Source organism: Madurella fahalii (genome assembly GCF_045866475.1).
Source record: "Madurella fahalii IFM 68171 DNA, scaffold_1, whole genome shotgun sequence".
Lineage (NCBI taxonomy): Eukaryota > Fungi > Ascomycota > Sordariomycetes > Sordariales > Madurella > Madurella fahalii.
This window is the reverse complement of record NW_027263971.1, coordinates 3041198-3066925: the sequence shown is the minus strand read 5'-3', so window position 1 is coordinate 3066925 and position 25728 is coordinate 3041198. Positions and strand designations below refer to the sequence as shown.

At 56.1% G+C, this 25728-nt stretch overlaps 10 protein-coding genes across 10 annotated transcripts; 5 read left to right on the top strand and 5 right to left on the bottom strand.

Annotated features, from left to right (window-relative positions):
• Positions 1-221: 221 nt before the first annotated feature.
• Positions 222-1249, bottom strand: MFIFM68171_00949 (Ribosome biogenesis protein SLX9; the record flags this gene model as incomplete). The annotated part of the gene is made up of 2 exons (XM_071056371.1): positions 222-1007; positions 1094-1249. The coding sequence occupies 2 exons, from the start codon at positions 1247-1249 to the stop codon at positions 222-224; spliced, it is 942 nt and encodes a 313-aa protein (XP_070912472.1).
• Positions 1250-1650: 401 nt separating this feature from the next.
• Positions 1651-3100, top strand: MFIFM68171_00948 (Adenylyltransferase and sulfurtransferase uba4; the record flags this gene model as incomplete). The annotated part of the gene is made up of 2 exons (XM_071056370.1): positions 1651-1798; positions 1854-3100. 2 exons carry the CDS (start codon positions 1651-1653, stop codon positions 3098-3100), a joined length of 1395 nt encoding a protein of 464 aa, XP_070912471.1.
• Positions 3101-3393: 293 nt separating this feature from the next.
• Positions 3394-4332, bottom strand: PAM17 (TIM23 complex component; the record flags this gene model as incomplete). The annotated part of the gene is made up of 2 exons (XM_071056369.1): positions 3394-3497; positions 3600-4332. 2 exons carry the CDS (start codon positions 4330-4332, stop codon positions 3394-3396), a joined length of 837 nt encoding a protein of 278 aa, XP_070912470.1.
• A 1065-nt stretch (positions 4333-5397) lies between these two features.
• Positions 5398-7128, top strand: MFIFM68171_00946 (Chromodomain protein-2; the record flags this gene model as incomplete). Its single annotated transcript, XM_071056368.1, has 1 exon — positions 5398-7128. The coding sequence occupies one exon, from the start codon at positions 5398-5400 to the stop codon at positions 7126-7128; it is 1731 nt and encodes a 576-aa protein (XP_070912469.1).
• Positions 7129-8709: 1581 nt separating this feature from the next.
• Positions 8710-9780, bottom strand: MFIFM68171_00945 (Dihydrodipicolinate synthase; the record flags this gene model as incomplete). Its single annotated transcript, XM_071056367.1, has 1 exon — positions 8710-9780. The coding sequence occupies one exon, from the start codon at positions 9778-9780 to the stop codon at positions 8710-8712; it is 1071 nt and encodes a 356-aa protein (XP_070912468.1).
• Positions 9781-13361: 3581 nt separating this feature from the next.
• On the top strand, positions 13362-14025 carry MFIFM68171_00944 (uncharacterized protein; the record flags this gene model as incomplete). Its single annotated transcript, XM_071056366.1, has 2 exons — positions 13362-13676; positions 13813-14025. 2 exons carry the CDS (start codon positions 13362-13364, stop codon positions 14023-14025), a joined length of 528 nt encoding a protein of 175 aa, XP_070912467.1.
• A 523-nt stretch (positions 14026-14548) lies between these two features.
• Positions 14549-15532, bottom strand: MFIFM68171_00943 (uncharacterized protein; the record flags this gene model as incomplete). Its single annotated transcript, XM_071056365.1, has 1 exon — positions 14549-15532. The coding sequence occupies one exon, from the start codon at positions 15530-15532 to the stop codon at positions 14549-14551; it is 984 nt and encodes a 327-aa protein (XP_070912466.1).
• Positions 15533-16737: 1205 nt separating this feature from the next.
• Positions 16738-17551, top strand: MFIFM68171_00942 (Nucleoside-diphosphate-sugar epimerase; the record flags this gene model as incomplete). The annotated part of the gene is made up of 3 exons (XM_071056364.1): positions 16738-16958; positions 17033-17249; positions 17315-17551. The coding sequence occupies 3 exons, from the start codon at positions 16738-16740 to the stop codon at positions 17549-17551; spliced, it is 675 nt and encodes a 224-aa protein (XP_070912465.1).
• A 2344-nt stretch (positions 17552-19895) lies between these two features.
• MFIFM68171_00941 (uncharacterized protein) lies at positions 19896-20618 on the top strand (the record flags this gene model as incomplete). Its single annotated transcript, XM_071056363.1, has 1 exon — positions 19896-20618. One exon carries the CDS (start codon positions 19896-19898, stop codon positions 20616-20618), a length of 723 nt encoding a protein of 240 aa, XP_070912464.1.
• Positions 20619-22551: 1933 nt separating this feature from the next.
• Positions 22552-23879, bottom strand: MFIFM68171_00940 (Allergen Fus c 3; the record flags this gene model as incomplete). Its single annotated transcript, XM_071056362.1, has 2 exons — positions 22552-23697; positions 23838-23879. 2 exons carry the CDS (start codon positions 23877-23879, stop codon positions 22552-22554), a joined length of 1188 nt encoding a protein of 395 aa, XP_070912463.1.
• Between the last annotated feature and the right edge of the window lie 1849 nt (positions 23880-25728).

Below are 25728 nucleotides of genomic sequence, written 5' to 3'. Positions count from 1 at the left end.
ATGGAGGATAGAAGATAAGTCGCACCAGGCCTGCGGCACTTTGTCCTGGATGTTCCACATTTACGTTCAGATGCAACTTAGATTCAATACACGATACCCAATCGACGGATAACGATCGTTCTGTGCATGATGAATAAAAGGCCACTTTCTCCCGGTCACTAGTTGCAGGTGCAGTTATGCCACACTTGAGACTGATCCAAAGTATTTTGTTGATAAACATTTCACGTCTTGCCTAAGAAAGCCGGGTTCTGCTCCATGGTCGCCGAGATGAAACCCCTTAACGCCGCCCAGCGATTCGACGTAGCCGATGATGTCGGCTGTGCCTGTGTTCTCTTGCCCCCCTCTCCCCCAGCAGCCGCCATCTCTGTGTCCATCTCTTTCCCCTCCACAGCAGCATCACCACCACCACCACCACCACCACCACCACCACCATCACCCGTAGAAGCATTCTCCCCCGAAATCCCGCTCAACTGCGCCAGACTCCGCCCAAACCGCTCCATCTCCCCCCTCACCACCTTCTCCTTGCGCCGGAGCGCGCCCGGCCTCGACTTGAGACTCTTGTGCCTGATCTTGCCCTCCGTCACCGCCATCCCACCCTTCGCCGCCTCCTCCTCATCCGCCGCGTCCATCGCCTCCTTGATGTCGTCCAGCGCGTCCCCCAGCGACTCGAGCGTCGCGACGAGCTTCTTGGACGGACGCCGCCGCTTCCTGCCCGGGTGCGTGGCGGCCGACGACGACGACGCCTTGGGCTTGGTGATGCGCGACACAAACGCCGAGTGCTTGATCAGCCGCTTGTCGCGCTTCGAGTTGATGAAGCCGTCGGCCACGACGTTGTTCTCGCGGTGGAGCTTGCGCGGCAGGAGCGGGTCGGCCAGCCGCGCCCGCGCCTTCTGCCTCGCCGTCAGCCGCTTGCCTGCGCCCGCTGCTGCTGCTGTTTTTGCTGTTGTTGATGCTGTGCCGGCGCTTGTGCCTGAGGAGGGCTTGGGTTTGGCGGGGGCGATTGGGGCCTGGAGGTCAACAACCGATGGTGGTTAGGTAGGCATATTTTACGCGCGGGGATTGTGGGGTGGGTTGCGGGGCCGGATCGACGAACCATTCTGACTGTCAACTTGGGGAAGTGAGTGATGGGACTGGTAGGAGGGAGGTTTGAGGTTCGTAGATTGGTGGGATGGGTGATTCGTTTCGAGTCCCGTCCCTGGGCGACGACGGCGGCGAGATGATGGAATTGTGACTTTTTTAGTGGGGCCATTGGTGGGCGTGGGGCTAGAAGTGCTGACCGCCTTCGGGACAAGGGGGCCACAAAGCGGCGCCCTCCCGCTGCCAAGTCCCGATTCGATCTCGGTGATGGTGGGGGAGGGGCACCCACCTTCTTCGTTCAAAACTCAGCCCAACAACCTGGAACCGGCGTCACGGATTCGCCGAGAACGGAAAACGGCACCAGCCGCCGTGGCATCCATCTGAGCTAAGCAGATTGTCTGTAACGCCTGAAAGCTATTACTCATCGTTGCAACTTGGGCCCAGCCAACGCTACACCTCATCGGGGCGTGTTACCTAGGGCTCTGAAATGTGCCGGGTTATACAATAAACAGACACCCACACTATTTGACTCTGCCCTGCGCCCCGTTGCTCAACCATGAAAGTCATGAAGCCATGAAGGACAATACGATGGATCACTCGCATATCAATGGAGCATCTGCTACCGCCAACCCCACCCAAAATGGGAACTCCCGGCGCCTCACGGACGACGAGTTTGATAGATATTCGCGGCAGATGATCGTCCCCGGAATGGGGAAGGAGAGTGAGACACCCAGTCACACTTGATCTGGCGATCCGGTCCAACTGACGTGTAACAGAGCAACTCCGTCTGATCAATTCGCGACTGCTCATCATTGGCGCCGGGGGTCTCGGCTGTCCCGCGGCTCAGTACGTAGCGGGTGCGGGAGTGGGGACCATTGGGATTGTCGACGGCGATGTCGTCGAGATGTCCAACCTGCACCGTCAGGTAGGCCACGCCACTTCGCGTATTGGCATGAAGAAAGTGGACAGCCTCATCACGCACCTCAAGGATTTGAATCCTCTTCCCACCTACATCCCCTACCCCTTCCGCATCAGTCCGCAAAACGCAGCAGACATCATCTCACAGTATGACCTCGTCATGGACTGCACCGACAATCCAATGACGCGATACCTCATCTCAGACGTATGCGTGCTGCTGTGCAAGCCTCTCGTCTCGGCCGCGGCGATCCAGAAGTCTGGCCAGCTGATCGTGCTGAACTGCCCACCCACCCCGCAAGGATTGGTAGACGGGAAATACGCCCCTTGCTACAGGTGCTGCTTCAAGAAGCCGCCATCGCCTAGCTCCATGATGTCTTGCGGCGAGGCTGGCATCATGGGCCCGGTGGTAGGCTTAATGGGTGTGGCACAAGCAGGAGAGGCCATCAAAATCCTTGCTTCAGGGCTCCACGTCCCGCCTCGGGATCCCGGAGATGCGCCGGAAAGGAACCTCCAACAACCCACCCTCCTAATGTACACGTATGAGCTTGAGAGCGCGCTGGGGAACCTTTCCTTTAGGACGCCTAAGATGGGCAGCCGCAAGAAGAATTGCTTTGCCTGCGGCGAGAACTCGACTTTGACCCTCGAGGGCATCAAAGCCGGGAATCCCAATTATGAGCAATTCTGTGGCATCGCAACACCGAGTTGCAACCTGCCGCCGGACGAGCGTATCACGGCGGCCGCGTATTATGAGGCGAGAGAAAAGGGTGAGCTGCGAGAACATATCCTTGTCGACACCAGAGAGAAGGAGCACTTCTCCTTTGGCAGCATCGACGGTGCTGTCAACGTCCCGTTTGGAAAGCTGCTCATGAAGGCGGCTGCCATCAAACGAGACAACTCCTCTGCTGACGAGATTTTGGCTCCCGCAAAGGCTGGCTCTGATACCCCGATCTTTGTAGTCTGCCGTACGGGCTTGGACTCGCAGGAGGCAGTGGAGAAGCTCAAGGAGCTCGGGATGGACAACGGTGGGAAGAGGAGAATCGTGGATATCATTGGCGGCATGAAGGCTTGGAAGGACGAAGTAGATCCCAACTTTCAGTTCATCTGACGAATTTACGTCAAAGAGCTGAGGGTTGGCGGTACTGAGAAGTGCTTTACCGCGTACTCTTGGTAGACGGAGGCTCTGGTAGACGAACATGGGGTGTGTCAAGAGGAGACTTTCATTAGCCGCTCCGGAGATTTCCCGCCGACTATGTTACATGGAGAAGCCCCTGGATACCATAGAATAGAAAATAACTGACGGTCAACACATTCATACCCAGGCATACTTTGAACCGTCCCTTACATAGCCCCTTCCAACTCGCTTATCGATACAACCAAGTCCCATTTCTTCTTGTTGCTTCATATGAAAGAGCCTGTCCGCTTCTTGTTGAACGCTCTCTGATCCCTCAGCCATTGCCGGTATCCGGCCACACTCGAGATCTTTTCGCCGTAAAAGTCGGGCACTAGGGCTAACGTCAGTATTCCACCCTAAAACGAGCGTGACAATGAAGTCAAGAAAAAAAAGAAAAGAAAAAAAAAAGGAAAAAAGAAAGAGAAAAACTCACCAGGATTCCGCACCGAACTCGCGCTGGGGTCAACCCGATGCTTCTTGATCCTGGCAAAGAACTCGCTCTCCTTGGCCGCCATGGGGCCCTTGTACTTGCTCTTGAGCACGTTGAAGACGGCCGAGCCGAGGCTGGGGCCGACGAGCCAGCCCAGCGCCGCGCAGCTCAGCGTCATGAGCCCCAGCGTGATGAGCGGGTCGAGCGGGATCTGGCCCACCACCGAGTCGGCCAAGCCCGAGCTCAGCACCGTCGCCCCCGCGAACCCGCTCCCCAGCGCCCCGACCACGCTGAACCCGGACTGCCACCGCCGCCGCGCCTTGCGCAGCTGGAAGAACGTGTTCCAGTCCAGCGCCGTCTGCCCCGGTTGCGCCGCCGCCTGCGCCTTGGCCGCTGCCGCCGCCGCGCTGGCGTCCGCTTCCGCGTCCCGCGTGGCTGCTGGCCGGGCCGGGCGAGGGCTGGTGGAGAAGTTGCGGCGCGGAGGTTGGGAGGGGAACTTGATGAGGACGGAGGGCTTGGTAATGGTGGTGGTGGTGGTAGTGGTGGTTGTAGCAGTTGAAAGTGGGCGAGTGCAGGCTGTGTGAGGTTGCTTCGCGGGGGAGGCCATCGAGAAGGACGCCATGGTCAGCCCGGCAGAGTACGGGCAGGCGGCGCTGCGGAGGAGAATGGGCTGGAGAGCACCGGCGGAGCGGCCAGCGCCCGCACGTAGCATCGTCGTCGCTGTCGAGGCGAGCATCTTGGCAGCGATGCTGCGAACTGTTTCCTCGAAAATTCAGAGGTGTAATTGGCGAATCGATGGTTGGTCGTATGTAAACTGCGGTTCTGAGAAGATAACTGAGTGGAGATGTTGTTGGACGCCTTCTTGGCGGATGGCAACGTGAACTTATGCAAGTCAATTGCTTCGGCCCAGTTGCGGTGATGGAATGAATGCTTGGAAGAGCTGTGGTGGAGAGCTGGAGCTTGGGTTTTTGCAAGCCTCAGGCGCCGAGCCCTGGCGGTGGAGCTTTGAAGTGGGTCTACACCTTGGCGATAAGCGATAAGAGATCTGGCATGGGTCTTGGGGCTTCTCGTCTGTCCGGCGAAGTGAGCCCAGCAACCGATAATACGCGGCATGGAGGTTGCTTGGAGATTCTCTGAATCTATGATAGAGGTTCGGAGAAGAGCTACTGAGGTTCTGCTGCATAAGCTGTGTTTTCAGGCGATAGTGTAGGACGTTTTGACCGTCACCTCTATGTGTATGTACATCTCCTTCGAACTACACTCATATCGCGCAGTCCTGTCATCCACAAGTACCATACACTAATATAATCCCCACCCTACTTCTATTGCATTCCGAATATATTCTGGGCTTACGGGATTTAGTATTCCTTTCCCTTCAGGTAATTATAATCAATTTTATCTTTAATATAATAGCGTAATACTGATTTTCCATAAATACTCTCTAAATTAGTACCTTCAAGTTAAAATGGAGGTTGATGACTAATATCCTAGCTTTATATCACGGTCCGTCTTTTACCCGCTAATTTACGAACTACCAAAAGCAGGCAACGGCTACTTGGAGTCTAGTGCGCTGTATCGACATCAATGGAACATTCAAGAAAATGGTGACATTCTAGCGTGCCGCCGACAGGGCATGCAGACATGCTCTCTTTGGCTCGATCTGGAGCCTGAATCGATGGCTTTCCTTCCCATACCTGCCGTTGTCGTTTTTTCTTTCTCTGGCTAAGGCTAGGACTGGCGGCGCATCGTGGAGCGCGTCGCCGGCTCGCGCTCTCGAGCCATCCCATCCCCAAGTCTCAGCATGGCGGCGAAAAACGCCGCAACGGGTCGCAAGACAACGATCGAAATTCCCATCCCCTCCATCCGGAGATATGTGCCAGGTTCCGGACCGCCTCCCCCTCGAATCTCGTTAGCTCCCCCGCATGACTCCACGGCATACATCATCAACCAGTTCGTGCTTCCAACAGAGAAAGACACCACTGCGGCCTCCCGCCGCCTCATTTTCTACCACATCGGCTTTACCGACCTCCCTTCCGTCAAAATCTTGATACCGTGCGACAAAGTGTTGGATTATGTCTCGCCGCGCGAGCTCGAGAACTGGGAATACAACAATGCTGAAAAGAAAGAGGAGGAAAGGGCAAGTGAGCGAGTGGCGAAGAAGCTCGGAGGCAAGGCGGTAAAAAGGAAGAGTACAAAGAAGACGGACATTCGCCCGGATGGGATTATTCCCACGGCGTCGATGGTCAGTCCGACAGACGAAGCTCTGCTGCTCGCCGAACAAATCGCTGGCCCATCTTTGTCAACACCACAGAAGAGAAAGTTGGGCCAGATGTTGGAAGAGGAGGATACGGGAGAGACCAGCCACTTAGAATCGGATGACGCCGCCATTCAACGGCAGTTGCAACGGGATGCTGAGTCTGAGAGCATGGGGATCGGGGATGGTATGGAGGAAGACTCAGAATCGGTGGACCAGCTGGCCTTTCATTATGAAGCGTCCGGTGCAGCAACACCTTTTCGCGCTGGCAGCTCAGCGCCTCTACCACGGAATCCATTTCCCGCTGTCACTCCTACAGATCCCAATTTCCTAACCCCGGTCGCTGCCCCCTCAGCCTTTGACTCGAGCGGCGCATGCAGTCCAAGGAGAACACATCCTGTCTGGGCACAAGCTTTCGGCCGACCGAACGAGGCCGAGCGATCCGTCAATCCACCGAGCCAAAACGGTCACGCTAAACCGAATGGTATTGGAGCGGAGACGGTCCAAAAACTTGATTTGACAAAATTGCGAGAACGGTCACGACCGCTGAACTCGTTTGCATCACCACCTGCAGCAGGGTCTATGGCCGGCGGGACGGGAAGGAGCTCAAGAGAACCGGTCTCCGCCTTCTCGACTCCTACAAGGACAGCAAAATCCACGCCCATTCCATACTCGTCTGCGGACAAGGGCAAGAAGCAGAAGGGCAAAAAGCAGGCGCCCAAGATGCCGCCGACAGGGCCATCACGGGAGAAGCAGCCCAAGAAGCGCAACAAGAAGGGGAAACAAGAGATTAAGGAGGAAGAAGAGCCCGCAGCAGACGAGTGGGAGGTCAAGGATCTGCTCGATGACCGGTGGGTTTTCGAAAATGGTGTCAAGGTTCACAAGTACCTTGTGCTCTGGGAGGGTGATTGGCCTGAGGATCAGAATCCTACCTGGGAACCAGACGAGAACGTCCAGGATGAAAACCTGATCAAACGATATCAGAAGAAGAAAAAGGCGGGCTTGTTGAAATCCCCAAAGAAGTCCCAAAGGACGCTACACCAGTACCTGTCAGGGGCACGGTACGCAAGTGTCGCCGAAGCCTTTGAAGCGGGTATCGATGAACAGGCGGGCCCGGATGCGGGGAGTAGAAACAGCGACGCGGAAGGGCCGGATGAGAAGTTTCTCGTGACGGAGAATGCGCGGGAGTTTACGTCAAACGGAGCGACACCGTCACCGAGCTTTCGGTTATTTGACGGCAAGTTGGCGCGGTACAACCAAAGCTTCCCGCGAGCCTGAGCAGGCTGGCGGGCAAATTCCGGAGTGAGTGTCGTGGCGTGTTTTACATGGCACCAGGTGTCTCTGCCGCGTGGTTCACCCTACACGGGCGGGTGGTACAACAAGACGACCAAACGGAGAGAACAAGCGCGGGGGCTCAGCAGGGTTGGACAGCCCTTTCCTCAGGTACTGTTTGCTTCGTTGCATGCAACAGTCCTGACCGCCAGTCGTCGCAGTGACACGAGACCCCCACGGTATTTCGGAAGAAACATTAGCCTCTCGGTTGCAAAGCAAAGGGAGTCATTGCAGGACGTTCTTGTTCATTATGGCCAATCATTTTTGGCACGGCAGTCGGATGAACATTACCACTCCAATTATTCAATGTGGGAGATAGAAACCACTAGAGATACCATCCTGGCGCAAGGGCCCAGCGAAATAATATATTTATGAATACACAATGGTGCTCTCGTGCCTATAACGGAGACGCAAGTCCGACGCGCTGTGCTATGCCCGGGCTGAAACGTCCTATCCAACGGGCATGTACTAGTACACGCTGCCATCGGTCCTACTTGTGGTGGAATACGTAGCTCATGGTCCCCTACAGAGAATGCAACCAGACTGTGTTTGTTTCAGCGCACAACAATCTGTCATTCATGCTCTCACCAGAAAAGAGCCATACGCTGGCAGTAAAAAGAAGCTGAATTTGAGTACGGCGCACGTGGACCGAGTTGTATAGGAGGCGTGCCTCAGTCTTGCAGAGATCACATCTTGTAAATGGCGCAGTGGTGGCTGGCCCGCTGATGCTGTGACCCAACAGCACTGGGTAGGAGCATTAGCCAGCTACCCCAAGTACCATGGTTATGTCTTGGTTCGAAACTTGATTTGATGTATAATTACCGCACGTTTTCGCCCTTTCCCTTTGGGCTTGTTCTTAACCTATTCTTATGATATAGTAGTTTAATTATTGGGTGTTGTCTACGGAGAGCTACAGGTCTACTTTCAAACATGGAAGTCTACAGTCTAATGTGTTTCCATGACATTTGCTTAAATGCCTCGAGTTGCGCACTGTGATACCGCCGTGGGGAGGGCCTCAGGGTGACTCCACCCGACTAGCACACAGCGCGGGACGCGGGAAGCGTCCCGTGTTCAGAGCGTGGTGTAACGACAGCTTACTGCATGGGATGATCGGGCTGTACATATGCAAATGGGCGTGGGGGTTCGTGAGGCTGCAGTTGGGTGTAACCTCGCCCTTAAAATGAATCCACCCTCAAGTTCTGGCGGTGTGACATGAACTGTGAACGTAAGTGTTGAATAGAAAGCCTTTTGAATGACGAGATCTACAAGACAGCAGCATAACCGTTAAATACACCGTCCATCTAAGACACTCACTGCGATTCGGTGCTTGCGCTGTCTAGTGCTGTCTAGCAGTACTGCCTATGGATACACACTTCTTCCACTGGGAAGAACCGTCTAATTAAATCAGAATACCAAAACATGACCTGGTCGCCTACGAGAAGGATATCAGCCAACTTTTGCCGTCCACATCCGATACCTGATACAAGTTACACCGACACTCTAGGCCTTCCACCGTACGTCCCCTCTTCACTTGCCACCCGCCTCAGCCGCTAATCTCTGTTCAATAGCTAATACACCCGCCATCCCTTGCTGTATCTCCCTCACCGCCTCGGAGCCCTCCTCCAACCGCTTGAACGGCAGCCTCGGCTCGGTGCAAGACACCTCGCCCGGGCCATGGAAGAATGGCATCGCAGCCTTGACACCCACAAAGCCATAGCGAATAGCCAGCCAATCCGCCCTCGCAACCTCCTGCTGCAACTCCCTCGCCTCCTGTAGACGGCCTTGCTCAAACAGCTCACATATCCTCACGCACGCCCTCGGCGCGAGGTTCGCGAACCCACTAATCGTCCCCTGCGCGCCGACAATCAGCCCCTGGAGAATGAAATCCGCGCTGCCCCCGGCAACCAGGAAATCCCCTTCCCTCCTCCCAGGCAGCTTCGGCACATCCGCCGCGAGCCTGGCCAGCTTCCCGGTGTTCCCACACGTCAGCTTGACGCCGACGACGCGGGGGTGGGTGGCGACCTGGAGGATGGCGTCCGAGTCGAGGTCCATGCCGTTGGCGGCGGCGGGGAAGTTGTAGACGACCAGGGGAAGGGGGCTGGCGTCGGCAACGGCGTGGAAGTAGCGCACGACGCCGTCGCGGCCCAGCATGCCGCCGCCGTAGTAGCCGGGCGGGAGGACCAGGGCGTGGGTGGCGCCGGCGTCGCGCGCCTCGCAGCACAGCTCGACCGTCTCGCGCACCGACCCGGCCGAGCAGCCCGCCACCACGGGCACCGGCGCGTGCCCGTCGGCCGTGTGCCGCACCGCGTCCGCCACCGCCTCGATCGCCGCCCGCCGCTCCCGCCGCGACAGGTGCACCGCCTCCCCGTTCGACCCGTGCACCACCAGCCCGGCCACCCCCGCCGCGAGCAGCCGCGCCGTATGCCGCTGCGTGGCCGGGATGTCGATCTCGTTTGAGGCCGGGGAGAAGGAAGAGGAGGAAGATGGGGTGAAGAAGGCGAGCATGGGGACGTAGACGCCTTTAGGAAGCGGGCGGGGGGTATCGAGAGAGGGGTGGGAATGGCTTGTGGGTGTGATGGGGGTACTGGTGCCGGTCATGTTGTGGGTGGTGGCGGAGAAGGATGATGATGACGATGACGATGATGATAGCTCCATTGTAAAAAAAGTGTCTTCGTTAAGTTGAACGGTTGTTTAGAAATTGGGGATTCAAGAGTAGATGTGACTGCTTGTCGGGAAGATTACTGAAGAACGGCAGCCTTAGGGTATTTAGGTTGGAGGAAAGAAGCAAGCCAGTTCTGGGGGCACAAAAAGGGTCGGGTGATGTGTCGGAATGGATCGGACAGAGGGATGGAGTGGACAGCAAGCAAGGAAAGAGGACTGGCCAGGCGGAGTTATAGGAACGAGCGGAATCTGGACAAAGAAACAAGGCGGTCACACCGAGTGAGGCTCTTGCTTAGGACCGGTCAACCACTGGGTGGCCAGTAAAAGCAGTAAAAACAGTAAAAGCCTTGACATGGCGTGGGGGTCGCTGACTGACATGACGCGCGTAGCTAATAAGTGCAGGCTGTGCACAAGTGAGGGCGCCCGGGGAACGTCTCCCTCACAGCAATCCAGGGCAATCTAGGGGGTAGCGTGGCATGCTGCCGGGCGGTGAACCATGACCACGGGAACACCTGCAGGCCCGCTCCGTTCCGGTGGCGCCTGTTCTTGTGGCGTCCGTTCTTGTGTTTTGGGCGTGTTGCGCAAAACGGGAGGCATGGAATCTGGGATGCCGGCGGAGCAGGGCTATGGCCATTGACGCCATGGCTCTAGTTCAGAGCGAGCCCATGACGAAAATCTCATGTAATAATGTCGGCCGCTAGGCATTCAATGTGTCAACCGTGAGTTTGCATCAGCTAATCGGTTCTCGACACGCCCGACGGTCGCGGACCGAAGCACGGCAGTTGAAGATTGACACGAGGCCGGGGAAGATCCCCTGCCTTGCACGGTCTTGGGTCACATTCTCCAATGCGTATCATTGGAGACATTGGGCTTGACCCCCACGTTCGGGCGAAGCTGAGGTTTCGTACGTTGCCCCTGGTCACCCTGTCCCAGAGAAAATCCAACCCCGCTGTGGTTCAGGGGCGAATTCGACTTCCAGCGGTCAAGGGCGACGTGCATGGCACTAGGCCATTGGGGTAACACAGGCGCTGGGCGCTCCGTCCTTGGCCATCAGCGATGGACCCCACCGAATTCCAGCAGTTCGGTTGTCGGTGGGGAATGGACCTGTATGTACATGTAGTGTACATGCAGAGAAGGAGCCCCGATTTTGCACCCGGAGGCTTAAGCAGGCGGCAGATACTTTTTCCCAGAGTGCAACCCAATGCTGACGGGGACGGCGCCGGTCCCCTCTGTTCTAGACCTGCCCAGCATTGGAAATTCACGTTGAAAGCTGTTCAGTCCGGGCGCCCTTGCATCAGTCCTGCCTCACGTGAGATGCTTCAAAGCCTATCTCGACCGCGTGGGGGCTTCCCCGGATTCCCAACCATTTACTGTATGCTACTGTGATTGGCTCCCCGATTCTCGGACAGGGCTGCTCGCACCCCAAATACATCCCACCACGGAGCATTTTCTCAGCGGATTCTCACCAGCACCAAAGACCCCCTTCGTCGGAGTAAGTCATCGGGATCTGTTCCCATTGGTTTTCTAACAAGCCCCATGACCGCTGCTCCCTCTATTGCCTTGGCCGGTGAGCGCGTGACTGGGTTTATCATTTCCCAGGACGATCTCTCATTTCCTTACAATTTCCGAGCGAATTCCTTCTCGATGATATTCTCCGGCCCCGTCTTGTCTGTCCACGGGACTTGAAATTCTCAGCGAGTTTGGATTCCCCCTGCCTATCGCACTGGCGCCCTGTCGAGCTAGTCCAGTAGAGCTGTTGCCCCGTCATTGCCGCATTGGCCAATACTCACGCGTGATGTTGTGCCCTGGTTTGTCGCACATTATCCGTGTGTCTCAGTTCGCCGATTAACCTGGAATCTAAGCAGCATACTAATCTCCGCATTCCCGGAGTAGATTCCACCCCAAAGGTACCTTATTAACGAAGGGGCTAGATCAGTGACATTGACTACACCGCGATTGAACGTCCGACTCGCTACCCAGCATCCCAACCAGACCAAGCAGGGTTCTTGTCCCTGATGCAACAGGCCGGAAGTTCTTCCATAACATCGAACAAGACTTGAAATGATCAGGCGGTGATGATCGGCAGGAGGTAATAGCTCGCCTAACCCTAGAAATCAGCGTCCAATGAATGGAGTAAATAGTAAGAGTTCGGCAGTAATAGCGCAGGGTAAAGCCCATTTCGCGGTTGCCGCTGGACTGAACTGCAATAACGGCGTCGATGCTGATGGCGAGGAAGGTGTCTTAATCGGTGGGAAACTGGCCACCAAACAGCAAGTTGGGGCAATTAGCGGGCAAGCCTCGGCGAAGGCCTCCCTTCATTCGACATTCTAAATCGCTAAGTTAACTGTAAGCAAGCGGGATGGCAATCCGAATGTCAGGTTCTGAACGAGATATTGTTCCTAAAGGAATCTCTGCAAAGGTAGAAAGAAGTGCAGGAGCAAGGAAGAATTAATTGACACGTTCATTGGTAAATTAACTTGCTCTTGTCATGAATGATCACCTTTGAGTAGGAGCTGAACGTCACTCAGGGCATTCGCAACATGTATCGAGTTGGCCGAAACTCGGCGGCTACTCTCGCCAAAGTAGAAGCAGAACAAGACCCCGTCTGTCGCTTAATCTGTGTATCACATTCACACCCCAGGGCTGGTCAAAAACACTTCAGTTCAATCAATGATGCTCTATCCATCTTTCAGAGACTTATAAAATGGTCTTATGCACCTAGTCACACTCAATGTAGCAAGCAATCTACGCCCCTAGCCATTTCGAGGAGTTTTCTTGACCACCGAAACAGGTAATTCAAACTCATGACTATATAATGGCCCTTAATTAGTACTCCAAAACCATCCTACTAGCCTCATTCTGCGGTAGTTGTATTTATTTAGTCTATCTTAGTTAGAGCACAACAAGGCTAACTTCTTACCATGGTAGTCCCATCACTCTCATCACCCTTTCAGGGCTCTCGCGCAGACCGTGTCTCAGCTTAGGCGACGGACTGACAGCGAACTTGTACTGTATCACCTTCAGCAGCCATACACTAATGAGCTTGTTCACTAGTCAGTATGATAGACGGTGTTGTCGAAAGGGAGTGACTTGACAAGGACGAAAACTGACACACACTGACTGGACACAAAACGCCTTCCTATTGCTGAGTCTTTGAGCGAAACCTATGTAATCCATCACCTTCCTATGTCATCCTTGTTTGTCCAACGGCCCGCCCACCCGGAAGGCCACAGCGCAACGACAGCTTAGCACAAAAGATCTAACGTCGACGGGGGTCCTCTCTCGCAGCGCAACCGCCTGACTCCTAGTCCCGACATGCACGACTAAGCAACTCGATCCCACCGTGCGCCCAATAAAGTCAACTAGACCCGCTTCCTGCACGAAGGTAAACCAAGCAGCATCTTACCCTTCCGTTCCTTTCCCGCCAAACCTCAACAACTTTCCATCGTCCCAAAAGCTAAAAGCGATCTGCACAACCCCCTCCCACCCAACATCACAACACCGGACGACACATCATCATGAGCAGCCAAGACGGACAGGAAGCTCGCCCAGCCAAGCGCAAAAAGACGGTCCGGTTCTCTGACGACGTCGAACTTTTCGCCAACAGAGACGAGGACCCGGCCCCGGGCACGGGCGCCCTCGACGGCGCGGCACGCGAGATTGACAGGATGCTCGCCGTCCTCAAAGACGAAGACGACGAGATCAAGGAGGTCAAGCGCAGGATCAGGCCCCTCATGTACACCGACGAGATAACGAACCCATGGAGGAAAAGGGAGCTCAAGAGGTTGCTGGAGTTTTGCGCCGAGGACAGAGACGTGGCGGAGATTAGTGTGGTATGTTCTTGTCTCCCCCATTTTCCTGAAGCTATGTGTGGCATTCTTTTTATTTTTATTTTATTTTGTTTTCGTCCCTTTGCACGCATTGTTGGAGATGACAACGAGCTGACCGGGATTCTGTTCTGGCTTGCAGCTGATGGACCGGAGCATGAGCTCTGTCTATTTCGCGCTATCGCGAATTTTGAAGGAGAGCGAGGATGTTGAGCAAGCGAGCAGAGCTCGTGGAGAATGGGAGGAGGAAGAGGAGAAGGAGGAGGAGGAGGAGGAGGGGGAGAAGGAGGAGGCGGTGGCGGAGGACGACGAGGGCAACGAGGACGAGAACGATGATTACGAGGAGGAGAGCTAATTTCAATTCCTACCATTACATGAGAATCGAGTAGCAACCATCGCGGGAAGGCGTCTGCTTTGCTCGCTGACAAAATTGGTTGTGCCGGACTGTGAGGGTGAGGCGGTGAAGCTGAACCAGTATTTCTGCTTCTCGCGCAAAGACGTGCTATCATCCCATTTGCCGTCAACAGGAGTCCGGGAGAGGACTCTGGCAATGAAAGTCGGGTCTAGAAACCGTTTTCCTGATGCCCGGTGCTACTCCCAAGACGGCATAATCACCCGCCGGGTATGGCATCGCAAAATAATTAACTCTATATTCTCGGTGTATCCAACACTTCTTACCACTCGCTCCGTGTGACTAGGGGTGCTAGGTACGGTATACAAAACGCCAACGCCTAGAACCTCAGAGTCAAGAGCTGCTACTTAAGCAAGTCATCCCACCCGCGCTATTATCATATTACCGCCATCGAAACCCCACGACCATACCAACCCCGCCCCAACTCCTCAAAATGATGATTACATATACTTACATCTTCTACTCCCTAGCAACCAAGACATTGGCAAACCCACTCCCACTGCACCCACCTCGGCGACCTGCCCAGCGCAACCTCAAGACACCTCTCGGGACTCGAGGGCAGCAGCCCACCCACCTCCTTCTCCTCCTCCTCCTCCTCCTCTTCGGTCCCCCCATCCCCCCCTTCACAATTTGCTACACCCCCCGGACGCAGCACAGCAGCATAATGCTGCAAGATCCGCAGCCCAACCCGGCGCAGCCTGTCGACGTCGGCCTCGTCCAGCAGCGGCAGCTCCGTCCCGACGGACGGCGCGCCCAGCGCCTCGCGCAGCCCGCAGAGCAGCCTCATCAGGCGGCTGAGCTGCGCATAATACGCGCGGTCCACCCAGTACGACGGCAGCGGGCGCGTGGTATACCACTCGGTGGCGGGGTCGTTGCCGAGGAAGAAGCAGCGGGCGGTGTGGTCCGTGGCGGCTTGTGATGGGGGGATGGATTCCTCGCTGCCGACGATGGCGGCGGCGGCGGCGGTGGGGGGGAGCAGGTAGATGTGCCGGAGCCGGGGCAGCGACGCGGCGAACGCGACCATGGCGCACTCGAGTTGCGGCGGGATGGCCGGGTCCTCGTCAGCCCCCACGCCCGTGTCTGTTTCTGTTTCTGGGCTGAGGAAGCCCTCGCTTGCGCTTGCGCTGGCGAGGTCGAGGCCGATGTGACGGATGGAGGCGAGGTTGTCGAGGAGGTTCGGGTTCCGGCATTTCAGGCCGCGGAGGTGCAGGAGCAGACTTGGTGAGAGGCCCTCGAGCACGATCACGTCCTTCTCGAGGTTGCAGCGCAGGATCCCGCCCCCTTGGAGAGGCAGTGAGTCGGGCGGGTCGCGCAGGTAGTGCCGGGCTTCGTGGCAGCAGGCGAGGAGAGCGCGGGTTGCCCGGGTGGATTGTGCTAGCTGAGGGGTGACGACTAATTCCAACCTGAGCTCCTGGGCGTCTTGGCTGGCTTCTCTGGAAGGCTTAGCCATGGCAAGGCGGACTCGATACACCCTGCCGTGTCTGGATGCTGACAGCACGGCCAGCTGCCATATGCGAAGGCGCAGTTCGGTGGGGAGGTAGGGGAATAAATGGAATTTCGTGTGCTTCTGAACAGATGAGAATGCCAGGCTGCCTCGCTGAGCTTGTACTTCGGACTCGTTCGCAGCGATGGGGAGGTCCCGGTACGGGTACGGAGAGTATGGTCTCCTGGTGTGAGAGCGAGCCGTTCCTGCTGTCAGATCGAGCGGCTGCCAGCATGATGTTGAGGGTCCTCGACCGCGCTGCGTCCGTTCCGTAGGTGAGTTCAGCCGTGCCATGGGAGGGTATTTTGGAATTGGCAGTTGAGTACACCGAAGTGTGCGAGCTATGCTGGTTACCTAGCACTGAAGCCCGGAACTGTATATGTGGGTTTTAGGGTCTGGACGGGCGTTGGCCTTGTGGGTGCCGGCCTGGGTGGGGCAAGAGCTAAGAGTGGCGGTTACGGTCAAGGCCGGGTCCGCAATCAGCGATGTTGGGTTCAGACATCATCGTGGTTAAGTGATCGACTCGTTGCATCTGGACATGGAATGGCCTGGTTGCCGACAGCAAGATGCCGTAAGACAGCAAACATGGCAAACCACGCTGGAGGCTCTGACTAGGCGGATTTATTGCTTTTCCTGAAGCAATCGCTTAGAGATACCGACTTTGGGTTGAGTTGCTGCTAATAATAGGCTGTCAGAGTCGGTGCACCGAAGATAAGGGATGCTGCCAGGGGCTGTTGTTGGCGGTCGGCAACTTCGCTTGGCCTGGCTACAACAAATTGGGTTGGATAAGTAATCGAAATGGCATATCCATTCCGCTCCAGGGCCCCCACTTGGCTGATCTTGGTGTCCTTTAGGCAGGCCACCACGAGTGTCCCGAAAAGAAGTAAACACCTGAAGTGAGAATCAGAGTGGGCTGGGGAATATGAGGAAACGTGAGGTGTGGGACGATCGACGCTGTGGAGAACACAGGATCTCGCAGCCAACCCCTGTCGAATCATGGTGTACACTACAGTACGACGTACTCGGTAACACTGCCAATTTGATCCTGTCAAATGAGCCAAGCCGACAAACGCGGGGGTTCCACGAGATTTTTGCGTCATCGTTAATTCGTCCAAACTTGCAAGTAACACGTACTGCAATCGCTTCTGTGTGCCGCTACTCGCCAAATAGCCATGAAGGTCATCGTCACTGGATCTAACGGCCTCGTAGGCAGCGCCCTCGTGCGTCAATGTGTCGCTAATGACAAGATAACCAGGGTTTTTGCTTTGACCCGCAAGCCCTTACCCGACGACGTCGCCAAGAGCCCTAAAGTCGCTGTCATTCTCCACGAGGACTTCTCCACATACCCGCCCAAGCTGTTAGACCAGCTTGCCGGCACTGAAGGCTGCTTATGGTATGTCATTTCCCCCCAGCCATCGCAATCGCATTGCGCAGTAGATAGTGCCAACGCAGCTAACCGCCAGCCAGGGCCATCGGTGGGCGGGCTGTGCACTTCCCCGACGTTGAGACGTACAAGAAGGTGCAAGTTGATTACACGCTTGCTGCCGCGAGGGCCTTCCTCGAGCATCTGGCCCCTCAACTGCCCGACGGGAAGCAGTTTCGCTTCGTATTCTGCAGCGGGAAATTTGCCGAATGGGATCAAACGAAGCCCCTGCATTTCATGGCCGACACCCGCCGTGTGAAGGTGGCTGCCTCTCTGGACACTGCGTTTGACTTTCGATTCTAGCTGTGGCTGATATTTTGCTCCAGGGTCAAGTCGAGCAAGGGCTGTGTGAGATTGCAGATGCCGACAAGACGGGCCGCTTTGCCGTCTACTGCGCCCGGCCCAGCGGCATCCTCCCACCAGACGCAAGCCTCCCCGTCAGGCTTGCCGGGAAGCTATACGATGCCATCGACGTGGACCGCCTCGCCAAGGCCTTTATTCGCGTGCTTATCGAAGGTTACAAAGACAGAATCATTGAGAACAGCACGCTCCTCGAGCTTTGAGCGGGAGCATGAGTTGACATGTCTCTCGCGTGCCGAATGCCAGTAGTTTCAATGTACTACGTTGACACTGGATCCCTTTCTTGGCCTGAACTTTTCAACCTCCACAGCCTTATGCAGTTGGTCAGTGTTAGCCCTAGTTGAAGCGTTTCGGAGATAGGATTCCTGATGATGCCCGAGCCGCCTCCTGCCGCATGTCGATCGTGTTCCCTGCCTGGATGGAGCATTTTCAATCACTTGCGGAAAGCATTAGAATTGTTCAGATTCTGCGTCAAAGTGCGATCTGCCACAAAACAGGACCCTAAGATGGATCATCTCTCGTATACCGGCCAACCGGGCGTCTTACCGAACCCCAAACGGAAGACTCCGTAAACAGTTGCTTTCTACGTTCTGGACTATTGCGCTGAGAATCGACCCATCGAAGTCAAGATTTACACCGCTGGCACGTCACCAGACCAGCGATGCGCGGCGAAGCAACAGTAGCCGCATACATCACCCGTTTGGTTGGCTAATCAAGGTGTGACAAGTCTCGCGCGCTCTGAGATGCCGTTGATCCGGGAAGGATGTCAAGGGAGCGGTGCTCGGGCGCTACGCCTGCCTGCCGCATCGAGCTACAGTATACCTTACCTAGGCCCTTGCATGTGATCTTCGACTTAGTGCGGGATCTCGCAAAAACTGTTGGGCCCCAAACAATGTGTTTGACACAGTTGCTTGGCTGCTGCAACTGCAGCCTGTCAATCAATTACGTCTCGGGTCTTGGAGACGACCCGGCTGTTTGGTTCTCACACCCACTTTTCCTGCAGTGTCTGGGACTTTTCCTGAGAAGAGGACTTGGCTCCGGTTCTTTCTGGCTCCGGAGATCTGTTAGCAACTCAGCCCCCGCGGCGTCGCGTCGATCCTCCCGACACCGAGAGGTCTTCTACCGGTCCGAGATCAGCCCAGAGTGAGAATCACTTCCTCGCCGACTCCGGAGCCCGAGCGAGAAAGGATCCTCTTACCATCGCCTTGAATGTGAGATACGATGGGGGCCGCTCTGTTGCACTAGTGTAACAAATGCAAGGTACCGTAAGTCACCTTCGGGGTGCCCAAGTATCACAATCACCCGCATGTCCACCATACCGGTTGTTGCGGGGTGGGGGGCTCGTCCAATCTAGAACACGCGCCATCCTCCGGCTGCAAGCCCGGCACACCAATCAACCAGCATTTCTCAGCTGACCATGGGCGTCCGATCTCTTTCCCAAGTTCCTGGGCCAGCCAACCAGACAGGACCCCAAGATCGAGTCTCCTGCTGCGTCCTGCTGCGTCATTGGGTTTCCGGTTGCTTTGTTCCTTCGCCATCATGCGTCTTTCCCGAAAATGTGCGCGGATGGAGCGCTACCAAGATTCATCACGGACGTGAGCCCCCACTTCGCTCTTCCTCTATACTGGGCCAATAATGTTTCGCGGAACTTCGACCGTCCAATCTGCCATCCCCCAATCCCTCTCATTCTGTCCAGACCACCGGGACAAGGGACCAGTACCAAGATTCTAAGGTATGTGGGATCCTCTTGTTTTTGCGACGGACCTCGCCTGTTCCAGGCCCAGCTTCGCATTTTTTTGCGCAGATCCCCACATTCTTTTTTCACGCCAGTTCTCACACTTCGATCCTTCGCTACGCCTGCAGCACTCCAGGCCAAGCCGGGTTGGCGCGAGGAGCCTTCCCAAAGTGTTGAGCGTGTGCGGCATGCGGCTGCACTCCCCTTGACCGAAATCTGTTCGAGTTGCCTGCGGCAAGACTTAGCTGCACCGCTGTATTGTAGCGCATTCCTGGCTCGTGTCTGAGCTGCTTAGCTGCAACCGGACTTTTTCTTCCTCCCTGAAGCCGACGTGATTGGGCCGAGGGGCAGGCTGAACTGGATGGGCATGCAGCTCCGCGAGGACCTGGCAGCCGGAGAAACCACTGTCTTGGCGCCATCGCATCCCTGGTTGGCTGACTAGCTGACCACGACGCCTCCTTTTCGAATTTCTCTTGCGGTTAATAGATCCGCCATGTCTCACTAGTCGCCTGACGGCGGGGAGCCTTCTCACTCTGCCTCACTCTCTTTCCCGGCCGGTCTCTTTTTCTCTATTTCACATTCTTGGGATAAGAGGAAAAAAGGAAAGGAAGTAAAAAAAAAAAAAAAAAAAAAAAAAAAGCCCAACAAGATCCGCAGAACTGCCAACTTCTGATCCTTTGGATATCTCGCTCTCGACACGTCGATCTCCGTCCCACCTTCCACCCCGCCAATCCCACCGACAAAAACCACAGCGCAAAATCATCTTGATGCAGCCCTCCGCCCGGCACACGGTCGCTGGGCAGGCGGATGCGATGGCGAACGGCGCCCAGTCGATAGACATGACGCGCCAACCCTCACCAGAGCTCGAGCCGGAGCCGGAGCCACCTCTCATGCACTTTCCCCACTGTCGCCTGTCCATTACCCCCTGCGACAGCAACGACATGCTCTTCCCCACCATCGCCGGCAAACTCGAACAGGTCGCCCTCCCGGGCCCGCTGGTCCGCACCCTCCTCGCGCGAGTCGAGTCGCTCCAACCACAGCTCTTCCAATCATCACCACCACCACTATCGCAACACCAACAATCGTTACGTACACAAATAAGACCCGGCGGTGCCCCAGCAGCAGCAGCGGCAGTAAAAGCGGTAGCAACAGAACCCGAACCAGCGCCGCTGCACACGACACAGCAACAACAACAACAACACCACCGCCAACCAGAACAACAACAGCAAAAGATCCAAATCCAGCCTCACTTTGACGACAACGACGACTGGGTCACGTCTCGCTGCCTGCTGGCCGATTTCACTGGCTTCTGCGAGGACGAGGCCGAGGCGCTGTCCAGCGGCGGCCGGCTGTGCTGCTGGGCCAGCGTGGTGCTGCAGCCCGTGCCTGGGACTGGACTAGGCGCCGGTGGGGATACTACGAGTGCTACTACGGGTGTCGGTGTTGATTTGGGGGATGTGAAGTGGGAGCTGGGGTTCGTGGTGCACCAGGTTAGGGTGCGCGATCCGGAGAGTGGGTGGTGCGAGTGCTTCTGATATAAAATCCATATCTATATATATGTTTGTTTGGGATTCGGTGGTTGGGTAGTTGGATACGACGGCCGGGATACGGGACTGGGTGTTCCTGGTTTGTCGTTGGGGGTTTATTGATACCTTGGTTAGATTTTCTCTTTCTTTCTTTCCTTGTTCTTTTCTTGGAAGTATTTTGTTTACTGGCTACCTAACTGGCTGGAGTGTGTTATGATGGGCGTTTCTGTCTGTTGGTATAGGGACTGCTGGGTCGGGCATGTTTTCTTGTTACGGGGTTTCTTATCTCGGTGGGTAATAACCCGGGTGTGTTTTCTTGTACCGCAGGGAGTGCGAAAACGGAGTGGGGACTGGTTTCACAGCGCGTTGTTATCTTCCATCCTTCTTGTCCAATGTCGAGATTGACACAAATGTGTGCATTTTTGGTGATGTACGTGTACAAACTATGTATTTGTAGTGTAGCGCGGGATGAGTTGACGCTCGGGGTTTGAACTTTTCCTCCGTCTTCCGTCCGTACTGGACTAGGATCTTGATTAGGAGGTGGATCCATACAACGTCTTCAGGTGCTGGATCTACAGCGGTTTCCGAAGGATGCATTGTGGCGGCCCGGCAGACCACGATCCAAGAGCAGCCCCACTTCAGCCATCGGAGGCATAATCTCAGCGATCCAGATTGCTCCAGAGAGCCCCCCAGGTTTGTCAGGGGTCAGTTGGATCCTCTCGGGCCCGTTCACGTGCTCTGTCCAGCGTTTTGCAAGGTGAACGGACTGACTAAACTGCCGATAAGGCAGGGGCCGGGGGAAGAAGAAGCGTTGATAGCCGGGTACTATACCCCTTTTCATCCAAGCCTTCCATGCGCAGTTGCACTTTGTGTAACCCCTGTGAAACTCAGAAACCCGAGAAACCGTCTGAACCGGGAGTTCGATGCCGGGATGCCGGGTAGCACTCGCAATGCTTACGCAATAGCAACGGGAATAAGGGAGACTTTTCGACTCTCGTGGAACCGCTAGTCTAGGTAGTTGGGATGATTGGAGCCTTGCATGGCACCATGCCCGGTAAATACTCCCCCCATTCCTGCTTAGTGCCGTGATTGACAGCGCGATGGATTGGCGGGGTTTTGCAGTCAGTACGTTGTGGTACGCAGCGCCGCCGCCGCCGCGCAGCGCAGTCTTTGACTCCTATTACGTATAGTCGGCTGATTTTTGATGGCAATTTGATGGCTGGGGGGAAGAGGGGGGGGGGTAACCGAGCTCTCGGACTATGTCGGCATGGTCCCTAAGCCTAGACCGCTGGTTTTCTTTGTGCGACATTGCGATAAGCGCGGTGTGAACGGGTACGCTAACCCCCGTGACTGCGTTTCTGGTTTAACTGATTCGGGTGAAGCTGTTGGGGAGGGCAGGGTCCCGCTGGGGTGTTTCTCCTTGCAGTGCATACGTTGTGTCTCAGCCAGGTGTATCATCCATCTGTGCCTTCGTCCTGCACTCTCCATTCTTGCGCGGGGCTTGGCTGCTCTGTCTGTGCTGAAGGAGATAGTGGCAGCCATTTTCTAGTCTTCGAAATGATGATCCGTTTTCTGAAAGTCATTGCGGACTGTTAGGTCTGGCTGTTCCTTAATTGTGATATAAGCACGGACGCCCCGACCGCCCGACCGCCCTGACCTCCCCGACTTCCCCGCGCCCCTAACTTGTCTCCTGCTGTCCCCGAATGGGCGGCCGGACTCCCGCTAGATACTGAGGTTGATACCAATTACAAAATACCGTTACTGAAACAAAGTTTCTAGCTTAAAATCGTCTGGCGGAGGAAAGCAGGGGGGTTCTTTCTCGTTGGCAATTGTTGGCACTCTGTTGCACCCACCGGTCGGCACTGGCTGGTTACCGGGGGGAGAGGGGGGGGGGGGGGGGGAAGGGGCGGTCGAGTCGGTACCAGGAGCTCGGTACCGGGCATTAATCCTTTGGCAAGGTTTCATCAGACTGATGCCCTCCTGTTGACCCCTGGAGTTGCTCCTTCATCTGACCCACGTCCCGTTTAATTTCCTCAACATCACTCTCTAGGAACTTGATGATCCGGACGGTCCTCGTGAGCACATCGACCTTGCTCATCTTACGCTTTTTCTTCTTCCGCGTCCCGGATGACGCCTCGTCCGCATCCTCGGCCAGGATATCCTCGGGGAGGATGTCAAGCAGCTGTTGGAAGCTCGTGGTTAGCCGTCGGCGGTACTCCTGCTCCACCATGTTGTGGGTCGTCCTTGCACGCCGATGCTCGGGAGACTCGTCCGGCTTGGGCGTTGTTTCAGCCCGCTTAACCCTACGGGTTGCCGTCCGCAGGCTGAGGCCGGGCGAAGAGGCCTCAGCGGAGGTTGGTGTGGGTGAGTCTCTCTTCTCCCCAGTCGTCTTTGATCGAGACGGCACTCCTCGGCTCCCATGGGTCCGCCGTGCTCTTCCTTTGGTGCCTTTTTTGATAGGATTTGGAATGGAGTCAGGATGGCTCGGCTGTGGAGCCGTTTCCTGTGGGACGCGGCCGTCAGGGGCTGGCTCAACGTCCCCAAAGTGCGCCACACCGGACTGGTCTGCCGTGGGGATGGGTTCCGCCGGGAGTGAGCTGCTGAAGTCTGTCGTAACTCCCGATAATGCCAGGTTGTTGGCTGCGAACCCTGAGTACATGGGGCCAAGGTGGAGGACGGAATCTATCCAACCAGGAATAATGCCAGTGTCAAATGTTGACAGCGGCGGCGCCACGCTATCGGGGACGAACATTGTATCTGGGTGGCTGACGAAGGACCCGCCGACCACGTTGTCGGCTACGGGCGGGCTTATGGGGCTGATTGGAGACCAAGGCCCATCTGCGGGCAATGCAACGTGCCTCAGCTGGCTGGGTGGTGTCGCTACGGGTACCGTAAGCGCAGGACTGGGGAGTCCGCCGGAGCAGGCTGGGTACTGGTATTGTGCATGACTAACGACAGCAGGAGGGCTGTTGACGTATGTGTGATAACTCGGGGTTTCGCCGCACGTCCACGGCAGATGATGGCTCCCGGAAATGGCTTCGGTTTGGAGTGCAGAAGGCAGCAGGTATCCACCGAGTTCGTCGGATGCCTGAGAGATGTCAGCACTACATCCGCATGTAATATGCGAAGCTGGCGGAGAGTGGCAAAACATTGGGGCAGAAAGCCGGGCGCAGAAGCGCGAAAAGGAGGCAAATTGGAAGGGCAGGGTAACGGTATGGTTTTGCTTGCCTGGGACGGATCATGGGAGAACCAGTCCCCATCTTGGTTCATCGTAGCTTCTCTCCGATATGTCGGCGTTGGAAGATGTTGCCTTCGAAATTGCGCAAACGATGGGGCAAATAGGTCATTTCCGTGGTACTGGGAGGAGAGTTTTCACAGTCGAGCCGAAGACCACTGGGTGGCCGAGTCCGGGTGAAAACCCAGCGGGATGCCGAAGGGGTAGGGTATTGGTCGACCACTTGTGGTGCAGCAGCAATTCGACAACGTTGTGGGGATAAAGTGTGAATAATTCAGGTACCATGTTAACATGGGCATTGTACCTAACATCCAATTCAGGATTGTGCTGCACGGATGGCCGGGTCGTGAACCCCAAGTCCATAGGGGCCGGTTTGGATAGGCCGGCGTGCCACGTAGGGGAATTATGGGCAGGCAGAGGGAACTCGTCGTTCAACGACGATCTCGACTGCCCTAGATGGAGGGTGCCGTGGCTACTCATTAACTAGGAACTTCTGGGCGCTGACGCTCAGTTTGGGACACGAATTGACCCCGCGTGCGGTACCGAGGGGCTTGCAGCTTTCTCGCCCGGCGTCATGGCCAGCAGGTACCTCACTAATGTGGCTTATGATCTGGAGAGAGACCGGTGAGATGACTTCCGGCTGTCGTGTCTGCCGTTAGCTGGTAAAGGGCCAATGGACGGGCCCGGATTCTGTGGTGCCCGGAGAGCCAGTGGCAGACACGGCGAACCTTCCGCCAATGATATCCGCCGCCAGCAGCCCCCGTGGGTCCGTCAGCGGCGAATGGGCGCCGTCCGTGGGGATGGAGAACCTTCCGCCAATCGAAGCCTTTGCCTCCAGACCCCCCGGCTGGAGGTTGCCGGGCGTTTCTTTTCCTCCACCTCCGGGGCACCATGCTCACTGGGCCACGGAGCGAACGGCGAGCCACACAGGAGGCATGCCCTCGGGCCATGAGCTCCGTGTAGCGACGGCCCAATACTGATATACTGATACCCAAACCGGGTGCTCCTGCCTTTTTCCCGCCTGACCCGGTGCGCTGATCGTTGGCGATCGATGGAGCGTGATGGAGCATCGACGATGGCGCTGGAATGGTGAGCAAGCCACCCAGCCCATATTCGGAAGCCTGCCGAACTGGCGACGGTGGCTCCGGCAGACAGCCCCACCTCCTCTGTTCCGGATGTGCATATTGTGATTGCTCAAATTTGTTCGACGACGAAGTCGTTCCTCCTTTCGGCCAAGTGCTCGTGCTCTCGCTTCCCTTGGCCAATCAATAATTGCTTCCGCCGCTGTTGCGGTAGTTTTTTTACTACCTTCTACACAGAAGGTACAGGTATTTAACGGCTTTCTGTCGGTCCGAGCAGTTTCAGGCCGCTCACTTGTACTGTACTAAGGAGAGCGTCTCACACCCTATAGCTGGTAAGAAACCGTACCTGTGTGTAGCCACTCGTAAGAAGATACAGGAAGCTTGCCCAAGAGAGACTGCAGCGCCGCCCTGGGCAGCTTCAACGAGAGCTGACACATGCGGACAGGTCCACGTCTTGCCTTGACTCAGAGCATATTTGAAGGCATGCCTGAAAGCCGCCGATGGCGTTTTCAGCCACTTCTTACCTTACCTATCCACTTCGGATCATTCACTCCGCTTTCTGTATTTTTGCGGATCGCTCTCCATGACTTTCTCCCATCGTTTCGAGGCGCCTCGAATATTCATTTAATGTGCCCCGCAGTAGCATTCAGATACCACCAGCGAAGGTTGTCCCTGGGTAGTGATGTATGTGTGATGACAAACGCTCGCCCCGTATCTTAGTAAACGAGCAAAAAGAAAGACATGATAAGGAGAACAGGACCTAGTTGGTTGGAAGCACATACCCCAGCACCTTCTTAGACCC